Source organism: Elephas maximus, chromosome 25, assembly GCF_024166365.1.
Source record: "Elephas maximus indicus isolate mEleMax1 chromosome 25, mEleMax1 primary haplotype, whole genome shotgun sequence".
NCBI classification, from domain to species: domain Eukaryota; kingdom Metazoa; phylum Chordata; class Mammalia; order Proboscidea; family Elephantidae; genus Elephas; species Elephas maximus.
In genome coordinates, this window is record NC_064843.1 from 33,655,629 (window position 1) to 33,673,014 (window position 17,386).

The 17,386-nt window shown below is 40.7% G+C and overlaps 1 protein-coding gene across 6 annotated transcripts in view; it reads right to left on the reverse strand.

Annotated features, from left to right (window-relative positions):
* The window catches only part of PHF20 (PHD finger protein 20), a 147,156-nt gene that overhangs the window by 74,887 nt on the left and 54,883 nt on the right, over window positions 1-17,386 (reverse strand). For 5 of the 6 annotated variants that reach the window (XM_049868734.1, XM_049868729.1, XM_049868730.1 and 2 more), the window contains 3 exons: window positions 16,357-16,441; window positions 6,524-6,603; window positions 2,961-3,348 (listed from right to left, as the gene is read on the reverse strand). In XM_049868734.1, coding sequence (XP_049724691.1) covers window positions 2,961-3,348; window positions 6,524-6,603; window positions 16,357-16,441 — 553 coding nt within the window. The remainder of the gene's footprint in view (window positions 1-2,960; window positions 3,349-6,523; window positions 6,604-16,356; window positions 16,442-17,386) is intronic. The other variant, XM_049868735.1, reaches the window with a different exon arrangement.

Below are 17,386 nucleotides of genomic sequence, written 5' to 3' on the forward strand. Positions count from 1 at the left end.
TGTGGGGTTGCCATGAGTCAGGTCGACTTGACAGTAACTGGTACGCTGAGCTGAGGACACGTCAGAATTTGCCAGTTCACACTTTTTGCCTCTCCTTTTTAATTGCCCTTCTCTCCACTTTACATAAAAAGACCCACCTATCACTCATCTTGGGAAACGCTGATGGCATAATGGTTCAGAGTTTGGCTGCTAAAGGAGAATGAAGAACACCAAAGACACAAGGTAAATATGAGCCAAAGAGACAGAAAGGACCGCATTAACCAGAGACTTCATCAGCCTGAGACCGGAAGAACTAGATGGTGCCCCACTACCACCAATGACTGCACTGACAGGGAACAAAACAGGGAAACCCTGATGGAGTAGGAGAACAGTGGGATGTAGACCACAAATTCTTGTGAAAAGACCAGATTTAATGGTCTGACTGAGACTGGAGGGTGCCCACAGGTTATGGTCCCCAGACCCTCTGTTAGCCCAGGTCTGGAACCATTCCTGAAGCCAACTCTTCAGACAGGGATTGGGCTGGAGTATAAGACAGAAAATGATACTGGTGAGAAGTGAGCTTCTTGGCCCAAGTAGACACATGAGACAATGTGGGCAGCAACTGTCTGGAGGCGAGATGAGAAGGCAGAGGGGGACAGAAGCTGGTTGAAAGGACATGGGAAATACAGGGTGGAGAAAAGAAGTGTGCTGTCACAAGGTAGGGAGAGCAACTAGGGTCACATAACAATGTTGAGTATAGGTTTTTGTATGAGAAACAGACTTGAATTGTAAACTTTCACTTAAAGCACAATTAAAAAAAAAAAAAGTTTGGCTGCTAACCAAAAGGTCAGCAGTTTGAATCCTCCAGATGGTCCTTGGAAACCCTATGGAGCAGTTCTGCTCTGTCCTATAGGGTCTCTATGAGTCGGAATCGACTCAACGGCAATGTGTTTTATCACTCATCTTACATCTTAACACGGTGTGCCATGCAGGGGTTTAAAACCTCCAGCCCTTCTAAACTGGGGTTCCTCATCTGACTATAGAACACAGAGGCTATTTTCTCAGTTCTAGGGGGAATATATTACTAGTGCCATTTTTGGTGCACAAAAGAGAAATCAATTAATTACAGATTATAGATGCCTTGGGCATTAGGGCCTAATTTCCTTCTAGAACCTCACTGAGAGAGGCAGTGAATTTAGGCCAGTGCTGTCCAATAGAAATATAAAGAGAGACACAAATGCAAGGCACACGTTTAATTTAAAAAAACTATAGTAGTCATGTTAAGAAGTTTTTAGTAAAAGTGAAATTTTAAGAATATATTTTATTTAACCCAATACATCCAAAAACATCATTTCAACATGTAATCAATAGAAAAACTAATGGGTTATTTTAGATTTTTTTTTTTACTAAGTATTTGAAATCCAGTGTGTATTTTATACTAATAGCACATCTCAATTTGGAGTAGCCATATTTCAAGTGCTCAATAGCCACATGTGGCGACCATGCTGGACAGTGCAGGTCTTGGCCCTATGTAAAGAAACAACTCCAGCATGCACAGCTATTGAGGATGAAACCTTGTTACAACCAATAAACGAGACAAAAACCAACCAAACCAAACTCTTTCCTGTCAAGTCAATTTACTCATAGCAATCCTACAGGACAAAGTAGAACTGCCCCACAGGGCTTCCATGGAGAACCAGGTGGATTCGAACTGCCGACCTTTTGGTTAGCAGCTGTAGCTTTTAACCAGTATGCCACCAAGGTTTCCAATGAAGGAAAAGGGGCCTTATTTTACACAGGGGGCAAATCAAACTAGTATCCAATTTCCTATCTTATAATTAGAATTCAGATGTGAGAAGGTCATCACTGGGAGTGAATACAATTTATTTGAAGTAAATTAAGGTAGACATTTTTCCATAGAAATTAAGTCTCATGTGGTTGACTGATAGAGGGGACTGGCTTTGCATTTTACATCACAAGGATACATTAATGAGCTCAATCTGTAGTTCCACAGCTTTGACGAAAATACATTCTATGTCATATTTTATATTTTCAACATATCCCTTGCAGCTATTTAAACTTGTGAGGAAAAAAAATAGATATCACTTTAAAACGTGCTAGGGAGTTCACAGCTTTTCAGTATTCATGTAAGGAATATGCAAGTAAGCATGCTTGAAGACCACATAATCCCGGGCAGAGTTCAGTTCAGAAACCCCTTATTTCCCTGAACAGACCTGAAGAACAAGTGTGTGGCTTAGGAAGAAATTCAGGATGTGTTTCACTCTTGGGCATTCTAGAAGAATTCCAAATTTCAACTTGGTTTCTTCCCTAAATCCATGCCCTATAACCTTGACTCTTACCAACTAGCCATCTCAACTTTTTATTTAGACTGTGGAAATCTGCAATCAATAACTACTCTTCAGAGAGCTCCATTTCAAATGCACCCATGCCTCCCTAGTTCTAGTATTCCTTTGGCCCCGCCTCCTTCAGAGTGAAAGCCCACAGCTAATTTACTTCTCCTCCTTGTTTCCTTCACATCTGCCTCATTAAAACTATTATTTCCTACAATAAAATAAATAAAACTATTTTTTAAAAAAAACACTGTTATTTCCTGATTCCTGGTTCTATTACACTTACTCAAAATGAGATCATTTGAATGGGCATAAGCAAAAGGCCTTAGCTGATTAATAAACCCAAGATTCAAGAGGTTATATTTTATCATATAAGCTAAAGTATCTAGTGAACAGTTATCTACCACCCCAGAGGCTCAGTCATGGACATGCATCCCGATTTATGTTCATCTGGTGACATGCCTCACTTAAAATTCAGCTCCATAGACACGACTTGTTTTCAGATCACAAGATGATTCAAAGTCAGTCACAAAACCGAAGGATTCAAGTACAGAAGTTATAAAGAACCACAAAGGGCCATAGAAGAACACTCTGGCATTGCCCATTGCAGAGCCCACTTGGAAAACTCACCAGTAGGAGCTATGGAAGGGGGTCTGCCTCGTTTTCTTTTAGGTTCCTTCAAGTTTTCTTGTGGACTCTTCGCAATGTCATTTTCAGGTTTCTTATCCACTTGGGCATCTCCAGAATATTCCCGGTCGTTTTCTGAAATGTTCTCCTTATCTTCCTTCTCGTTCTTGGGAAGGTTTTTCTCTGATACCTTTCCCTTTTCAGAGCCGATCAGCTTTCCTTCTTTATCAGGCTGCTTGGGTCGCTTTTCTGTTTTTAAGGCTTTGTCCTCTTTGTCTTTCTTCACATTGACCGTGGCTTTTCTCTGTTCTTTAAACTTCTCTCGTTTATCAGGAGATGACGAAAGACTTTTGTGATCTGTTTCTTTAGGCCTAGCATTACCCACAATATTCTAAAATGAGCAAAATAGCGATGAAACACACTTTGTGATTACTTGCAAATATAAAATCAGGAGGTTTTTTGCAAAGTTATGAAGACAAACAAAGAAATTAAAAGGGGACACATGCCAGGTCATATAATGCAAAGCACCACAGAAAATAACCACTCTGAGGTTTGAGAACCAAGCCTATGCTTAAAGAAAACAACTGCCATGTTCAATTCCTTCAGAGACAGAACAATCTCCCTTATTAATAAGTCTCTAGAAAATAATTAGGAGAAAGACAAATAACTACACTAGGGACCTTTTCTAGAAAGCCATCTTTCAGACAGGGGTGTTCTAAGAAAATACATGCCCTGTCCTTCTCATCCCCCCTCCATAATTGCATAGGCTCACAGCCTTTCAAAAGCCTGGCCCAGTTGGCCAACATATTCTGGTACCTTGAGAAGAAGAGAAAAACTGGTAACTGGAGAATGAATAAGAAAAGCGTAAAGATTATCCAACCCATGACCACAGTCTGCTTCCTCTACTGGGTAATGGTTGTGCTTGGTTCAACAAGCCACCTATTATGTTCCTGAGCTAATCTAAGTTTTCTCCCATTAAAAGGAAATACTGTTTCTTGGTTACTTTCCTCCTAAATTATTTTCTTTAAAATTCATCCTTAAAATCTTGCATCCTATTGTGATTGACTCATAACCAAGCCAGCACTGAAAGCTCTGGAGTTTCCAAAACTACGTCTATTTGTGTACACATTTCTCTTCGAGGCCTCAAGAGAAGAACAGGGACCACCATATCACGTTCATATGGGATCACTAGCACCTAGTACACAGCAGGTACATAGGTATTTGCCAGAAGCAGGAAGGAATGCCTAAATACACAGCAAGTTCGAGATTAATTTGTCCATAAAGAAAAATGAACAAGGAGACTTTCTGGGGTTAGAGCCTAAAAGGATATATTTTTAAGTCCCCAAAATTATTTTGAAAGCAGCCAGGTTTGAGAACAGGCATTCTCAGACACTGCTAGTAGAAATATAAGCTGCAACCACCTTTTTGGGTAGAGGAGTGCCTTGGGATTTGGGTCAAAAGACTTAAAAGTTTAAACTTTTGAACTACAATAAATTCCTAGAAATGGAATCTGCTAACAGAATAATCAGATTTGTACAACCAGATGCACAAATATCCTTAATGACAGACCATTAGGGAATAGGTTACACAAAGTATGGTTATGCATACAGCCAGGTTATGCATGTAGCCATTAAAAGCCATATTCTCATAGAATATTAAGGAACTTCAGAAAATGTTATTTCGTTAAAAGAAATGAGCAAGTTATAGAACAGTAGTATATACAAGTATATATACCACATGACTCCAGTTTTGAATATATATATATATATGCACACATGTATATGTTTAACAAAAAACACAGAAGGATATATTCCAATGTGTTGAGAGCAATTTTATCTGGATGATGGAATTAAGAGTTTTTACTTTCTTTGTGCTATTCTGTACTTTCTAAATTTTCTATAATAAACACGCATTGTTTTTGCAATGCCAAAAAAAAAGCTGAATGTTACTAAAATATAGATTATCAAAATGTTTAGGGTAGTACAGTTCTACAGAAAAAAATCTCAATCTATTCTAACATAAAAATAGCTTAAAATTTGTCCATGACATATTTTATTAAGTTTTTCTTTGTAAGTGGCCACAAGAGAACCCTAGATTCTTAGGGTTGGAGAGATATAAGAAATCATTTACCCAAAGTACCACACCCTCTTGGAAAAAAAGAAGTCATAAGCCTATGTTTGCCAATCTGCCAGGTCTGAGATGAGGTGAGACACACTCAGAGGCAGCTGGGAATTGAGAACTGAGGCACCCACAAATTCTCACTGAGTAAGGCACCCACCTCCAAGCCAAAGAACCATGAATGCCATCAATTAATTTACTGAGTAAACAGTTGAATGTTTGTTATTAGAGTCCTGGACTTCCATCTGGGGAGATTATGGATACAACTGACAATTCTGGACAAGTTCCTAATATAAGCCTCTATCAATATGAACTCATTCCACAGCTCTAAAACAAAAATTGCCAGATTTAAGGCCAAATAACACTTTAGTGTACTGTATAGTTCTTTAGGTGGCTAAGGGGCAAATAATCAAAAGGTAAACATCTTCAGGGTAAAAGTTTCATAATTCTGTCAATTTTCTGAAGAGGAAAACAAAAGGCAAAAACATTCTTGAGGCTACTTCTCAAGGTATCATGTATCACGATCCTTTGAAATTGCTAAATGCGTATACAGAAGAATTTACTGAAATGAAATCTCTGACAAGTAGAAAGCATTTGATCATCAGAAGACACAACCAGTTACATCATCAAATACTGTCATATCAACACCATCCAAAAAGGTGAGTAATCAGTTACAATGTCTCAGTGATAAAATTTTTATTAATTTGCATTAGTTATCTCCACAGCTAAAACCAGTAACAATCAAAATTTTTAAAAACACCAGTATCCAATTTTTGATCTCTACTTTCCCCTCAACTAACTACTCCATTTAAATATAAACATGAAAAAGACTAAAGCAGGAGGAAGAGGGGGACATGAAGGAAGCAGACAACACTTCCAGATACTCTGTATCTGTGCGGACCATATGTCCAGTGTCAGAACTCAGGCCATGTGTTTGGGCAAGTACACACATGGTGACTAGGACAACAGGATACAATGTTTTCAACCCAGATACATCTAGGGCAAGTGGCTGTCAAATCCATGCCAAACAACAACTCTGTAAACCAACTGGTTGTGGTCCCAAGATGAAGGACAAAGCCAGATGAGGAGAAAAACATGTTCTAGGTCTCCTCAAACATTCATACAAAGTTCCCTGCAATCGGTGAGAGTTCTAAGGGCAGGGCACAGAGAGAAAAAATAATAACCACCAGCCACTCTTGAGGAAAACAAATAATGGGCAATAGTATCCAAGTATTTGGTGCTTTTGGAAAAAGAGAATCTGTGTTAAAAGGAAAGACAAAGAAAGACAAATATTTACAATTTCTGAAAACTTGTTATCTTCTGGTGAAATTGTATTAGATGGAAAAAATAAGACTTTTGCCATCATAAACAAATGTAATGTCTTTATTTGAGAAACAAACTACAATATTAGCATTATTCATACCACAAAACAAAACCACGTTTCTCACCTGATCTTTGGAAAAAGCTTTGACATGAATATGTTTGACAGTCTGAACTACTCCATCATAAAATTTCACAGTGTAAGTACCTAAAATTCAAGAAGATATCATGATTTTAACTTGCAGTTTCATGAAAACGCAACTTTTCAAAGTATAAACACAAGGGAGCTCCAATCACATAACAAACTTATAGGTGGTAAAAAACTGTGTTAGAATCACATTCAGCCTTACTTATTTATGCCCAAGACATAACAGTATGCCTGTCTTCATTTCTTAGTCAATACTACATAAACCCACTGCCGTCGAGTCGATTCCGACTCATAGCAACCCTATAGGACAGAGTAGAACTGCTCCATAGAGCTTCCAAGGAGCACCTGGCGGATCTGAACTGCCAACCTCTTGGTGAGCAGCCGTAACACTTAACCACTACACTGCCAGGGTTTCCTGAATACTACATAGTAAGTTTTATTTTTGTCTATCTAGATCAAAAATAATTCATTTTTATAATGCCTCATTGAAATAAAAAAAAAAAAACTTGCACTGAATTTAGACCAAGAACAGTAAAAAAAAATTAAAGAATGTGAAGAAAATGCAGATTTATTTATTCCTTGGTGAATTATTTTTATAATTTAATGTTTATGTTCTGGGCTTGGGGATACTAATGTTTTTCAAATTTTAAAAGAAACATAACCATTCTGCTAAAGGCATTATGTTTTTAGAGGAGATCTACATTAATCCCAAAATCCATATGAATTATGTTCACATTACAATATTTAAAAATAAAAGATTCTGCCAAAATACTAGCAAAGGTACCTTCTATGCAGTTTTATCCCGTTAGAAAAAAAATGTTCAACAAGTGAAATGGCCAATGTTTTGTTACACACAGATTTACTACAATTAAAAAAAAGAAATGTTCAACAAGGATTGTTCCCTGCTAACAAGTAACCCAAATAATCTTATCTTCCCAAATAAGTCATCTACCTACAAAAGGTTTCATTAGTTGCACACAAAGCTATACTTTTCACTTTTGCATATTGGAACCCATCCTGGAGATTAAAAAAGAAAAAGTATCAATGCTCTAATCTTGTCAAGATTACCAGTGAACAAATGTTCAGTTTTCAGGACCAATTTCCCACCCAACATAGAAGAAAAAAAATATCTGGAGGGCCGGGAGTAGAAGAATGCAATCATTTTCCAAACCTTATTTCTAATTGCCAACATACAATATCCACCAACTCGAAGTGACTAGCTTCTTGCCATCCGCTGAAGTTGCCCTGTGACATTTACACCTCCGTATTTTCATTAAAAGTGTTTTCCTGCTTTAATAAAAGCAGAATGTGGCCCTCATCTGCTTGGCTTACCCAAATCTTACTGATCGTTAAGCACCCGGCTTAAATGACTACAAAAGTTCTATAAAAGCTTCTTGACTTCCCAGCTACTGGAGACTTTTTCCCTGCTCTAAATTTCTCATAGATTCATTTGGTACCTGGCCCACAGGCCCTCACACACTGGGCTACCTTAATATAAGTACAGATCCCAACTCAAAGGTAGGCTCAAGACCAGAGACCACATCTTACACCAGTTTCTCTCTCACACAACGCCTAGTTCACTGTAGACCAGGGCTCCTTAAAGTGTGGTTCCCAAAAGAGCAGCAACAGCAATTCCTGAGAATTTGTTAGAAATGCGAGTTACCATCCCCACCTCACATATACTGAATCAGAAACTCTGGGAATAGAACACAGAAATGTGTGTCTTAAAAAGCCCGCCAGGTGTTCCCACTACCCATCTGTCAGTTTGTCACACTGGTGGCTTACGTGTTACTATGATGCTGGAAGCTATGCCAATGGTATTTCAAATACCAGCAGGGTCACCCATAGTAGACAGGTTTCAGTGCAGCTTCCAGACAGAGACAGGCTAGGAAGAAAGGCCTGGTGATCTACTTCCAAAATCTGCCAATGAAAACTCTATGGATCACAACAAAATATCACCTGATCCAGTGCAGGAAGATGGGCTCCCTAGGTTGGGAGACACTCAAAATACACAGTGGCCACAACAGTGATCCCAACAGCCATGAAGACGATGCAGGACCCAGCAATGTTTCCTTCTGTTATACACAAGGCTGCTGTGAATCTGAGGCAACCCAATGGCAGCTAACAACAACCAGGTGATTTAGATGTGCACTGAAGTATGAGAACCACTGCCACAGAATTACCTACTAACCTTTACTGGTAATTATAAAATGAAGGTGATTGTCACAGGCATCACCAAAACAGAAAAAAAAAAACTGGCTAGGAAACAAAATATAAGGATATATAGTTACGCTTGGTTGGTTAAAACATCAGCAATTAAATGAAAAGCTATAATAAAGGAAGTCTAGAGAAGAAAACAAACAATTCTGCATAAGACATCTCAGCAATGACTTACTAGTAGTTACAACAAAGGTCTGAGTTCCTGTCTCTCCCTACCTATAATGTGAGGGTGTTAGCAAGCAAAGGAGTAATGACAAGCAATGCTATGGAATTCTAAACAGACCCTTTTCAAGTAACCATGGTGCAGCTATGGCCAGCCTGGGTGTGGGGGTAGGGGATAGAAACTTCAAGAATCCAGTTCTCCAAAAAGGCCACATAAACCAGAGACTCCATCAGACCGGAAGAACTAGATGGTACCCAGCTACCACCAACGACCACCCCGACAGAGAACACAACAGACAGTCCCTGGCGACTGGGAGAAGAATGGAGCAGAACTCAAATTCACATAAAAGACCAGTCTTAATGGTCTGACCGAGACTGGAGGAACCCTTGAAGCCATGGCCCCTGGACACTCTGTTAACCCAGAATTAAAACCATTCCCGAAGCTCGCTCTTCAGACAGAGATTAGACTGGACTATAAAGCATACAGTACTTGTGAAGAGTGTACTTCTTAGTTCAAGCAGATACACAAGACCAAATGGGCCGCTCCTGTCAGGAGGCAGGATGAGAAGGCAGGAAGAGATGGGAGCTGGTTGGCTGGGCACTAGACACCCAAGTAGAAAGGGGAAACGCACTATTACATTATAGAAATTGCAACTACTGTCACATAACAATACCTGTATAAATTTTTGTATGAGAAATTAACTTGAACTGTAAACTTTCAACTAAAGCACAATTAAACAACAACAAAAAAAAGGAATCCAGTTCTCATGGAATTGAAATATTAATTGCCCATTACTACCTAAGCCTATACTTTCAACTATTTTACCAACCAAAAAGTTCAGCATCAATTACATCAAAATGAAAGTTGTCATTTTTACAGACATCCAAAAGAACATTAAATAATGCTCAACTACTTGAAGTAAATTTTGAAGCTTACTCCTTATGCAGGCTCAAGAAGAAGGCCTGTAGACACAGGGCTGTGCCCCAGTTAATTAGAACCCAAGCCTGTCTGCTGACTCTGACCAATTCTTCTCCCACCACCCCACACTGCCCATTTCCTAAACCCCTCGGTCTAAGTTCAAATCACAGACCGAGCACTACTGGCCACTCTGAAATGACATAAACTATATGGCCAAAGGTGCTCAGGGACCATGTTCTTGGATAGCAAGATCCTAGTCCTGACCCTTTTGCTTCCAAAGGACTACAAAGGATCATCTTGAAACCTTCTCCCTGGATGATGCTAAATGCAGCCTAACTTGGGCTTCAATAAATTAGAAAGGACAAAGATATGCCCCACAACAGTGGCCTAGGCCCACTTCTGGAGAGACCCCAAATCTACTTTAATGGTTTCATGTATAACTCAAAAAGAAGCTCTTCCCACAGAATCCTCCTGTGGGTGGCTGATAACAGAGCTCTCCTTTATTATCAGTTTCCCTCTCACTGATCTAACACATCTAACAATATGTGAATGACAGAACACAAAGTGCAGTCTGTTTTATCTACTCTAACTTTGACACAGGGGTTACCTACCTCAGACTCCCTAAAGGAGCCCCTTCCCCTCTACCTTTTGCACCCCAGCCCCATGCCCAGAGATGAGACAAAGCTCCCTGGCCTTGCCTGAGGGTGAGGAACTCTGCATATCAGAATACCTGCTTTGTCAGCAGACAGCAATAGCAGAATGGAAGCAGCAAGAACAAAAAAAGAAACGCCTAGCCGGCTCATCTTCCCTAGGACCAAGGAAACAGGGACACACAGATGACTCTGAATAGGACAGATTTCTCTTGCTCTTAGAATCTACCACAACTGTGACCCCAGGGCCCTTTATCCCACATGTTTGCAAGCACACCTCCCCCTCCTCTAAGTTTGTCCTTCTTAGCAATCTTACACAGTGGGCTCAGGTTCTGTGGCCAACAATTTCCAAAACACTCATCTATTCCAATTCCTTCTTCGATTTCTAACTGCTCAAATGAGTCCAGAGCAAGCGCAGTGAATTAACTGCCTGCAATCATCCAGCCGGCACTGGAATCAGAATGTGTCTCCCAACTAGGGGCTCGCATGACACCACCAAACCTGTCGCCATCGAGTTAATTCTGACTTACAGCAATCCCACAGGACAGAGTAGAACTGCCCCATAGGCCTTCCAAGGAGCTGCTGGTGGATTCCAACTGCCCACCTTTTGGTTAGCAGCCTGAGCTCTTAACAACTGCACCACCAGGGCTCCAAACCAAACTCGCTGCGGTAGAGTCGATTCCAACTCATAACCAAAAACCAAACCAAATCCGTTTCCATCAAGTCGATTTCGACTACTAGTGAGAACTGCCCCACAGGGTTTCCAAGGAGCACCTGGTGGATTTGAACTGATGACCTTTATGGTTAGCAGCTGTAGCTCTTAACCACTAAGCCACTGGGGTTTCCAACTCATAGCAACCCTACAACCGACAGGCTCCAGAGAGTGCAGACCACCTACACCTGCCATAGTATTACATCAGGTACTTTCCCTATGCCCCCTTGTGACATCTGGCCCTAATTCACAACTCCTGCCACCTAAGGAAAACCCTGCCTGCCCTCCCCCTCTCTCCAGAGACAGCCTGGTACTATGGGGACGGCAATTCAGGAGCTTTGAGCCCCACAGACCTCCGTTCAGATCCCAACTCTACCGTTCAGAGCCCTGTAACCTCAAGCACATTAGTTTCCCCTGTGAGCTTAGTTCTTCATCTGTAAAATGAGGATGGAGTTGTTAGCAATAACCTTTGCATGTTTGTGTGAAGACTCAGCGAAATAAAATATGGAAACTGCCTCACACAGGGCCTGTCACAGAGCAAGAAATCAACAAGTGATTCTAATTATTATTATTCAGCAAGTCACTTTAAAAGGGAAGCACCAACCCCTCCCCCACTTCAGACATACACGATAAGAATCAAGCTAGCACCTGCATGTGTGGGCCTAAATCTTTCTTTTATTCCTGTGCAGAACTGTTCAAAGCTGTTCACATAGTGCCTACCTCCCCACACTTCAAATGTAGGATCAGTTACAGCATGAAGAAAGCACAAAACAGGAACTGCTTCACCCAGAGACTACAGAAATAAAACTACTTCCACAGAATCCCGTTACCAATGCAGACCTCAGGCACCTGCCCAAAATGTCTGACCAAAGAATGTGCATATTTTTAAGCAGGAGGGACCTGGCCCACCTGGCTCACCTGCACTCTCAAGATTAAGAGCCACACATCAACAGGAAAGAACAGTCTCCCACGCTGTTGTAAATACTAAACTACTTTTACTTTCCCCACAGAAAATGCTTTGCAAGCAGAGTGGGCACACAAAGCCCTGACAAACAAGTGACCCTGACAGACAAATGACTCTGCCACCCCCGTGTTAAAAAGGGGAGCTAGGCAGCCCCAGCAAAGGGCTGAGGTGAACTCACCAGAGACAGCTTCTAAACAAAGATTCCCTGAAAGCAGAACCTCTTCTACTCAACACTGACTGAGGATATAACAAGGCTACCAGATGTGGCTGCCTTCACACTAAATGATGCTTTAAATTTCCATTGCCAAAGAGCCATTCCAGGTGAAAAGGCCTAAATAACCTGACATTGCTCTCCCTATTTTCCAAGTAAGCACTAACTCCCTTAAGAGACCATCAAGTTGCTGTTTGGTTATGGATCAACCATGCCAGACTCCCCACTGTTCCACCACTCTTAGAGCCTCCACTCAACCAGCCTGATCAGTCAATCCTCAGCCTTAGTGAAACCACTAACGAGATTTAAGAGTGGCCAAAAAATCAGGCAGAGCCTTCCAAAGATAAATTACCGGGTGTGTAATTTACTATATTACTCTACATTCCTGGCCTCCTTCTAGCAGGACCAACAAGACAAAATTTACTTTTATAGGAAATAAAGGGGACACCTTGCCACCAAAGCTTCTCCTCACCACACCATTAAACTGTGGTAGCCACCATTACAGATGAAAGAGAGTCAGGGCAGAAAATACCAGGGAAAAGGTGAAAAGAGAGTCAAGCATTGTAGCTCCCAATCCTCCAAGTACTACAATGAATCATGATGAAGTAGAAACTGCCCGCTGGCTCCCATGGATAAAATATAACCCTACAGACATTACCTAAGAGTATTTTCATCTTAAAATCACGCACAGATCCAAGCTCTCACTGAGCTTTTCTGCACAATCAACAGTGTAGTAATAATACCACCCAGCCTATTCCACTGATTTTTCCGTTTCAGGATTTCTCCTTCCTCTTCCAATCAGTCTCAAGAACAAGTAAAAGGAGCAACATCACACAGGACTTCAGATCCAAGGACTTCAGGAAAACAGGTTTTGGCAGAAATCCCCACTCATTTTCAATGTCCTTCAATTAACTAAAATTCTGTTTCACTGGACATAATTCTCAGCTCACAGAACCAGCGTATTAGGGAAGCAAATGATCATTTTAGGAACAGCCATTACAAGGTTCTTCCTCCTATAATTTTAGCTCATGGGGAACATATAACTGAAAAGATGTTTTTAAATATCTTGCAAGCAAAACTTTGGTTGCCCCATTTTAAAACAGGGCTTCAAACCAGTTCTTCCCAGTTCAGTCATGGCCAAGGAAGCAAAATTAGAACAGACCCGAATTTTTTAAAATTTGGGTGAACCAGAACAGGAAAAATTATGAGTCAAAGCTCTGCCAGAAGCCTGATCTCAAACAACAATACAATATTTAAAAAAAGAAAAAAAAATCTCCTTCTTAGAAAACAAGGGCAGTGTACATACACACCACATAGCAACCAATCTCTTGCCCCTCAGATTTTGAAGAGTCAGAAATAGCGGTGCCCTCCTTAAAGATGGCTTTCCACAGTTCTGCCAATAGTCCAATCTCATGCTTCAGGCTCCTGAAAGGGCTCGCTATACCTCTTCCTAGTCTCCCATTCCAGGGCTTCGATCCATAATTATTTCTTTTCCGGTTATCATTCTGGATCACCCAAGTTGTAAAAATCTGAGTCTGCTCTGGTTTCACTTTGTCAGCCATGACTGAACCAGTTCAAACCAGATGAAACCCCTGGTTTAAAAAGACATTTAAAAACCCTAATTGTTGTTAGGTCCCACTGAGTCAGTTCTGACTCAAAGCAAGCCTATGTACAACAGAAACAAACACGGCCTGGTCCCATACCATCCTCACAATCCTTGCTATGTTTGAGACCACTGTTGCAACCACTGTGTCAATCCATTTTATTGAGGGTCTTCCTCTTTTTTCCTGACTCTCTACCAAGCATGATGTCCTTCTCCAGGGACTGGTCCTTCCTGGTAACATGTCCAAAGTACATCAGATGAAGTTTCACCATCCTCACTAATTAGCTATGGCCAATAACGTGGCCAATTACTTATAGTCCTTAAATGATGACTTCAAAAAGCTTCACACCCCACCCCCACACAAACCCGCGCAATGCAGACAGGAGTTCCTCTGACCCTTTAGATCTATCTGCACTATCCTGCTCTGCCTCCGCCTGGTAGCTGATGTAGCAGCTCTATTTCAGCACCTGCTACGTTCTGCCCTGAACTAGGTCTTTTTTTTCTTTAATCCATGATGACAAGCTTGGGCTCTGAAGATACTATATGCAAACAGCAGTTCCTAAACTTTCACTGCCTCCACAAGGCTCTATGAGTCAGCTCCCAGGGCTCTGAAAACTATTCTTCTCCTTCAATCTGCCTCTCCCTTTGCTATCTCCTCACCTAATCTCCTTCCTCCCATTTCTGTCCCCCATGGGGCTCTGGGGCATCACTGGAACAAGAGAAATGTTCTCTCCTTTTTGCTACCTCCTTTAACCATAGAGTCACCCCTGTGACTACCCTGAACTTCTGCCTAATGTAAAGGCCGTTTCCTCCAAAGGAGCATACCTCAAATGTGTATTATTAAGGGAGTATGATTCCATCAGCATAAATCAACCTACTGGACCTTTCAGGTACACATATATCTATGTGAAAAACACATACTCCCTATCATAAGGTTTTAAAAGCCAATAAGGATAGAATGATTAATCTTGAAAATTACAATCTGAAAATGTAAACTGTGTATTTTACTAAAGGATATGAGTCAGTTCACTAACTGCCTTCCCTTCAAATAAGTTTTTTACATTAATGTGATACATATGGAAAGTAATAACATAGGATTTTGTTTCGAACACAAGCTTATAAAAGCAATTTAGGCAAAAAAGGAGCTATCCAAAAAGACTTAATCAACCATAAGCTGGAGGATCATTAACTTCTTGGACAATTTAGAAAACACGACCTTGCTTTGGAGGCTGAAGCAAAAGAACTCTCTGAAGGTTAACTGACATCTGGTACATCTAACTGGTCTAAGAGCTGGCAGGGTGAGGAGGTGGGATAGATACAACAATAGAGAGACGGAAATTTCTGCTACATGCAAATGTATGTTTGGTTTTGACCCCTTCAACCCAACCCATTCTCAGACTTAATTTCCACCTCAAGGCCAAAACTTCTTGGACAGCAAAAGGTCCACCACTGGGCATAATACTGAATAAATACCTAAATGACTTTATTGAATAAAAAGTCAATCTGGCTTCACGGTCGCCTCTAACAGTGGCACCTAAACTTTTACTGCCTCCACAAGACACCCCTACCTACCCCTCTATGAGTCAGCTCCCAGGGCTCCCAAAACTCTTCTTCAACAACCTGCCCCTCCTTTGCTATTCCCTCACCTAGAGAGGGATTTATCCTAAAGGCTCTAAACATTCACGTCAGGGGTCAGGGACATATTGCAAACATCCTGGTAGAAAATGTTTAAAAAACGTATCACTTAAGGCCCAAGAATCTATTCTCTGAGTGCCAGGATTCTGACCATATAATCTTACAACTCTCCGCCAGTCTTAGTACTAGCAAAATGGTCCTCTTTGGGTCAAGTTCCCTGTCCTGTGTCCTCGAGTGTTCTAAAACCTGGCAAACGCATCCCCACTCAGTGCCATAAACTGCAGTGCCCCAACTTCCACTACCAACTGTGACGTTACAAACCATCCTCAATCACCTTGCATCCACAAAGCGTATTTGTGAGAAATGTTTGTTCGTGTTCATTTCTTTTCTAGGCTATTCACAAATTAGTAAAAGGAGTATTAAGGACTTATTTCATCAGTTACATTAGGAACTTCTAAACTGCAAGAGCCTGCACAATTCCCAGCATGAGTGACAGATAAACTGTTTTGTGACTGTTTTAGACAACAACTGAAGGTTAGGGGGCAAACGGCTAAAGCCCTCTTTTTAACCAGCTTTCTCTCCATTTATAATCTCCTCTAACCCCTGACATACTGATTAACTTGATTAGAGAAAATTCCTAGGCAATAAATAAATACTGAAAATATACTATCAAACTCTAATATTATCATCTCCCCAGTAAGACATGAGTAAAAACAACTGCAACTCAAATGACTTACCATCCTTGTTAACAGCAGTGACTTTGGCTGGGTAAAAACGACAATCAGACCAGCAAGCAAGGACTTGCTCATTTATCTGAAATTCCTAAAAAACATTTTAAAAAAAGATCCTGTTACCAATTCACTTTTTATAGGATACACACTGATCAGAACTCATAAAAGAAGACTGAACTGACATAAGAGTGGGAAGAGGAGGTGGCTACTGGGATGGAGAGAGATATTTCTGCTGTCCAGCACTGGGAGAGCTGGGACCCAAGACTTCACCCAGCCAGGGAGGTCTGGAGTGGCAGCACTGATGACAATCCTGCCTTGTCAAGGATATGCACTGAAAGGGAGCCTAAGAGCCCAGGACGACCAGAAAACACACCCAATATACAAGTTAAAAGGAATGAGACTACCTCATCTTGAGGGAAGCAGCATTAATGCCACTTAATACCACTCACTTCTAAAAGGCCTTTAGCCAAGAGGAGCACCTATTCACTTTTAATATTTCATACTGTTTTTCCAGCACCCTTTAGAATACCCAGCACACAGTTGGCATTGATAAATTTTGTAGAATGAATGTTGAATAATCAAGGGGAACATTTTAAACCTTATCCTATATTGGAGGGGGTGTTGGGGAAGTCTAGCAGGGGTCAGGGTTAAAATGGAAAACAATTCAGAGCTAAGACAGATCTGAAGGCTGTAGAGCTAGTACAGATATCTCAATTCCTCTTTAAAAAACTTAAAACTAATACTTCATTGCTTCATTCAAAAGTCAGTAAAAGCTCCAGGCATAGTGATAAAATTTATAAAATGGGAATACAGTTCACTCAATTCCAAGTTCTTTGGGGCTTATAAAAGATCTTGAATATGAGGCTAGCACAGTCCCCTAAGTGGAATGGTTGCTTAAAAAACATCAGACAGCAGTGCTGGCAATATTGTGATCCTGTGGCTCTAGAATTTGACCATTCGTTGATTTATTCAACAAATATTTACTGAAGACCTACTACATGCAAGGCACTGTTCTAGAGGCTAGGGATACAATGGT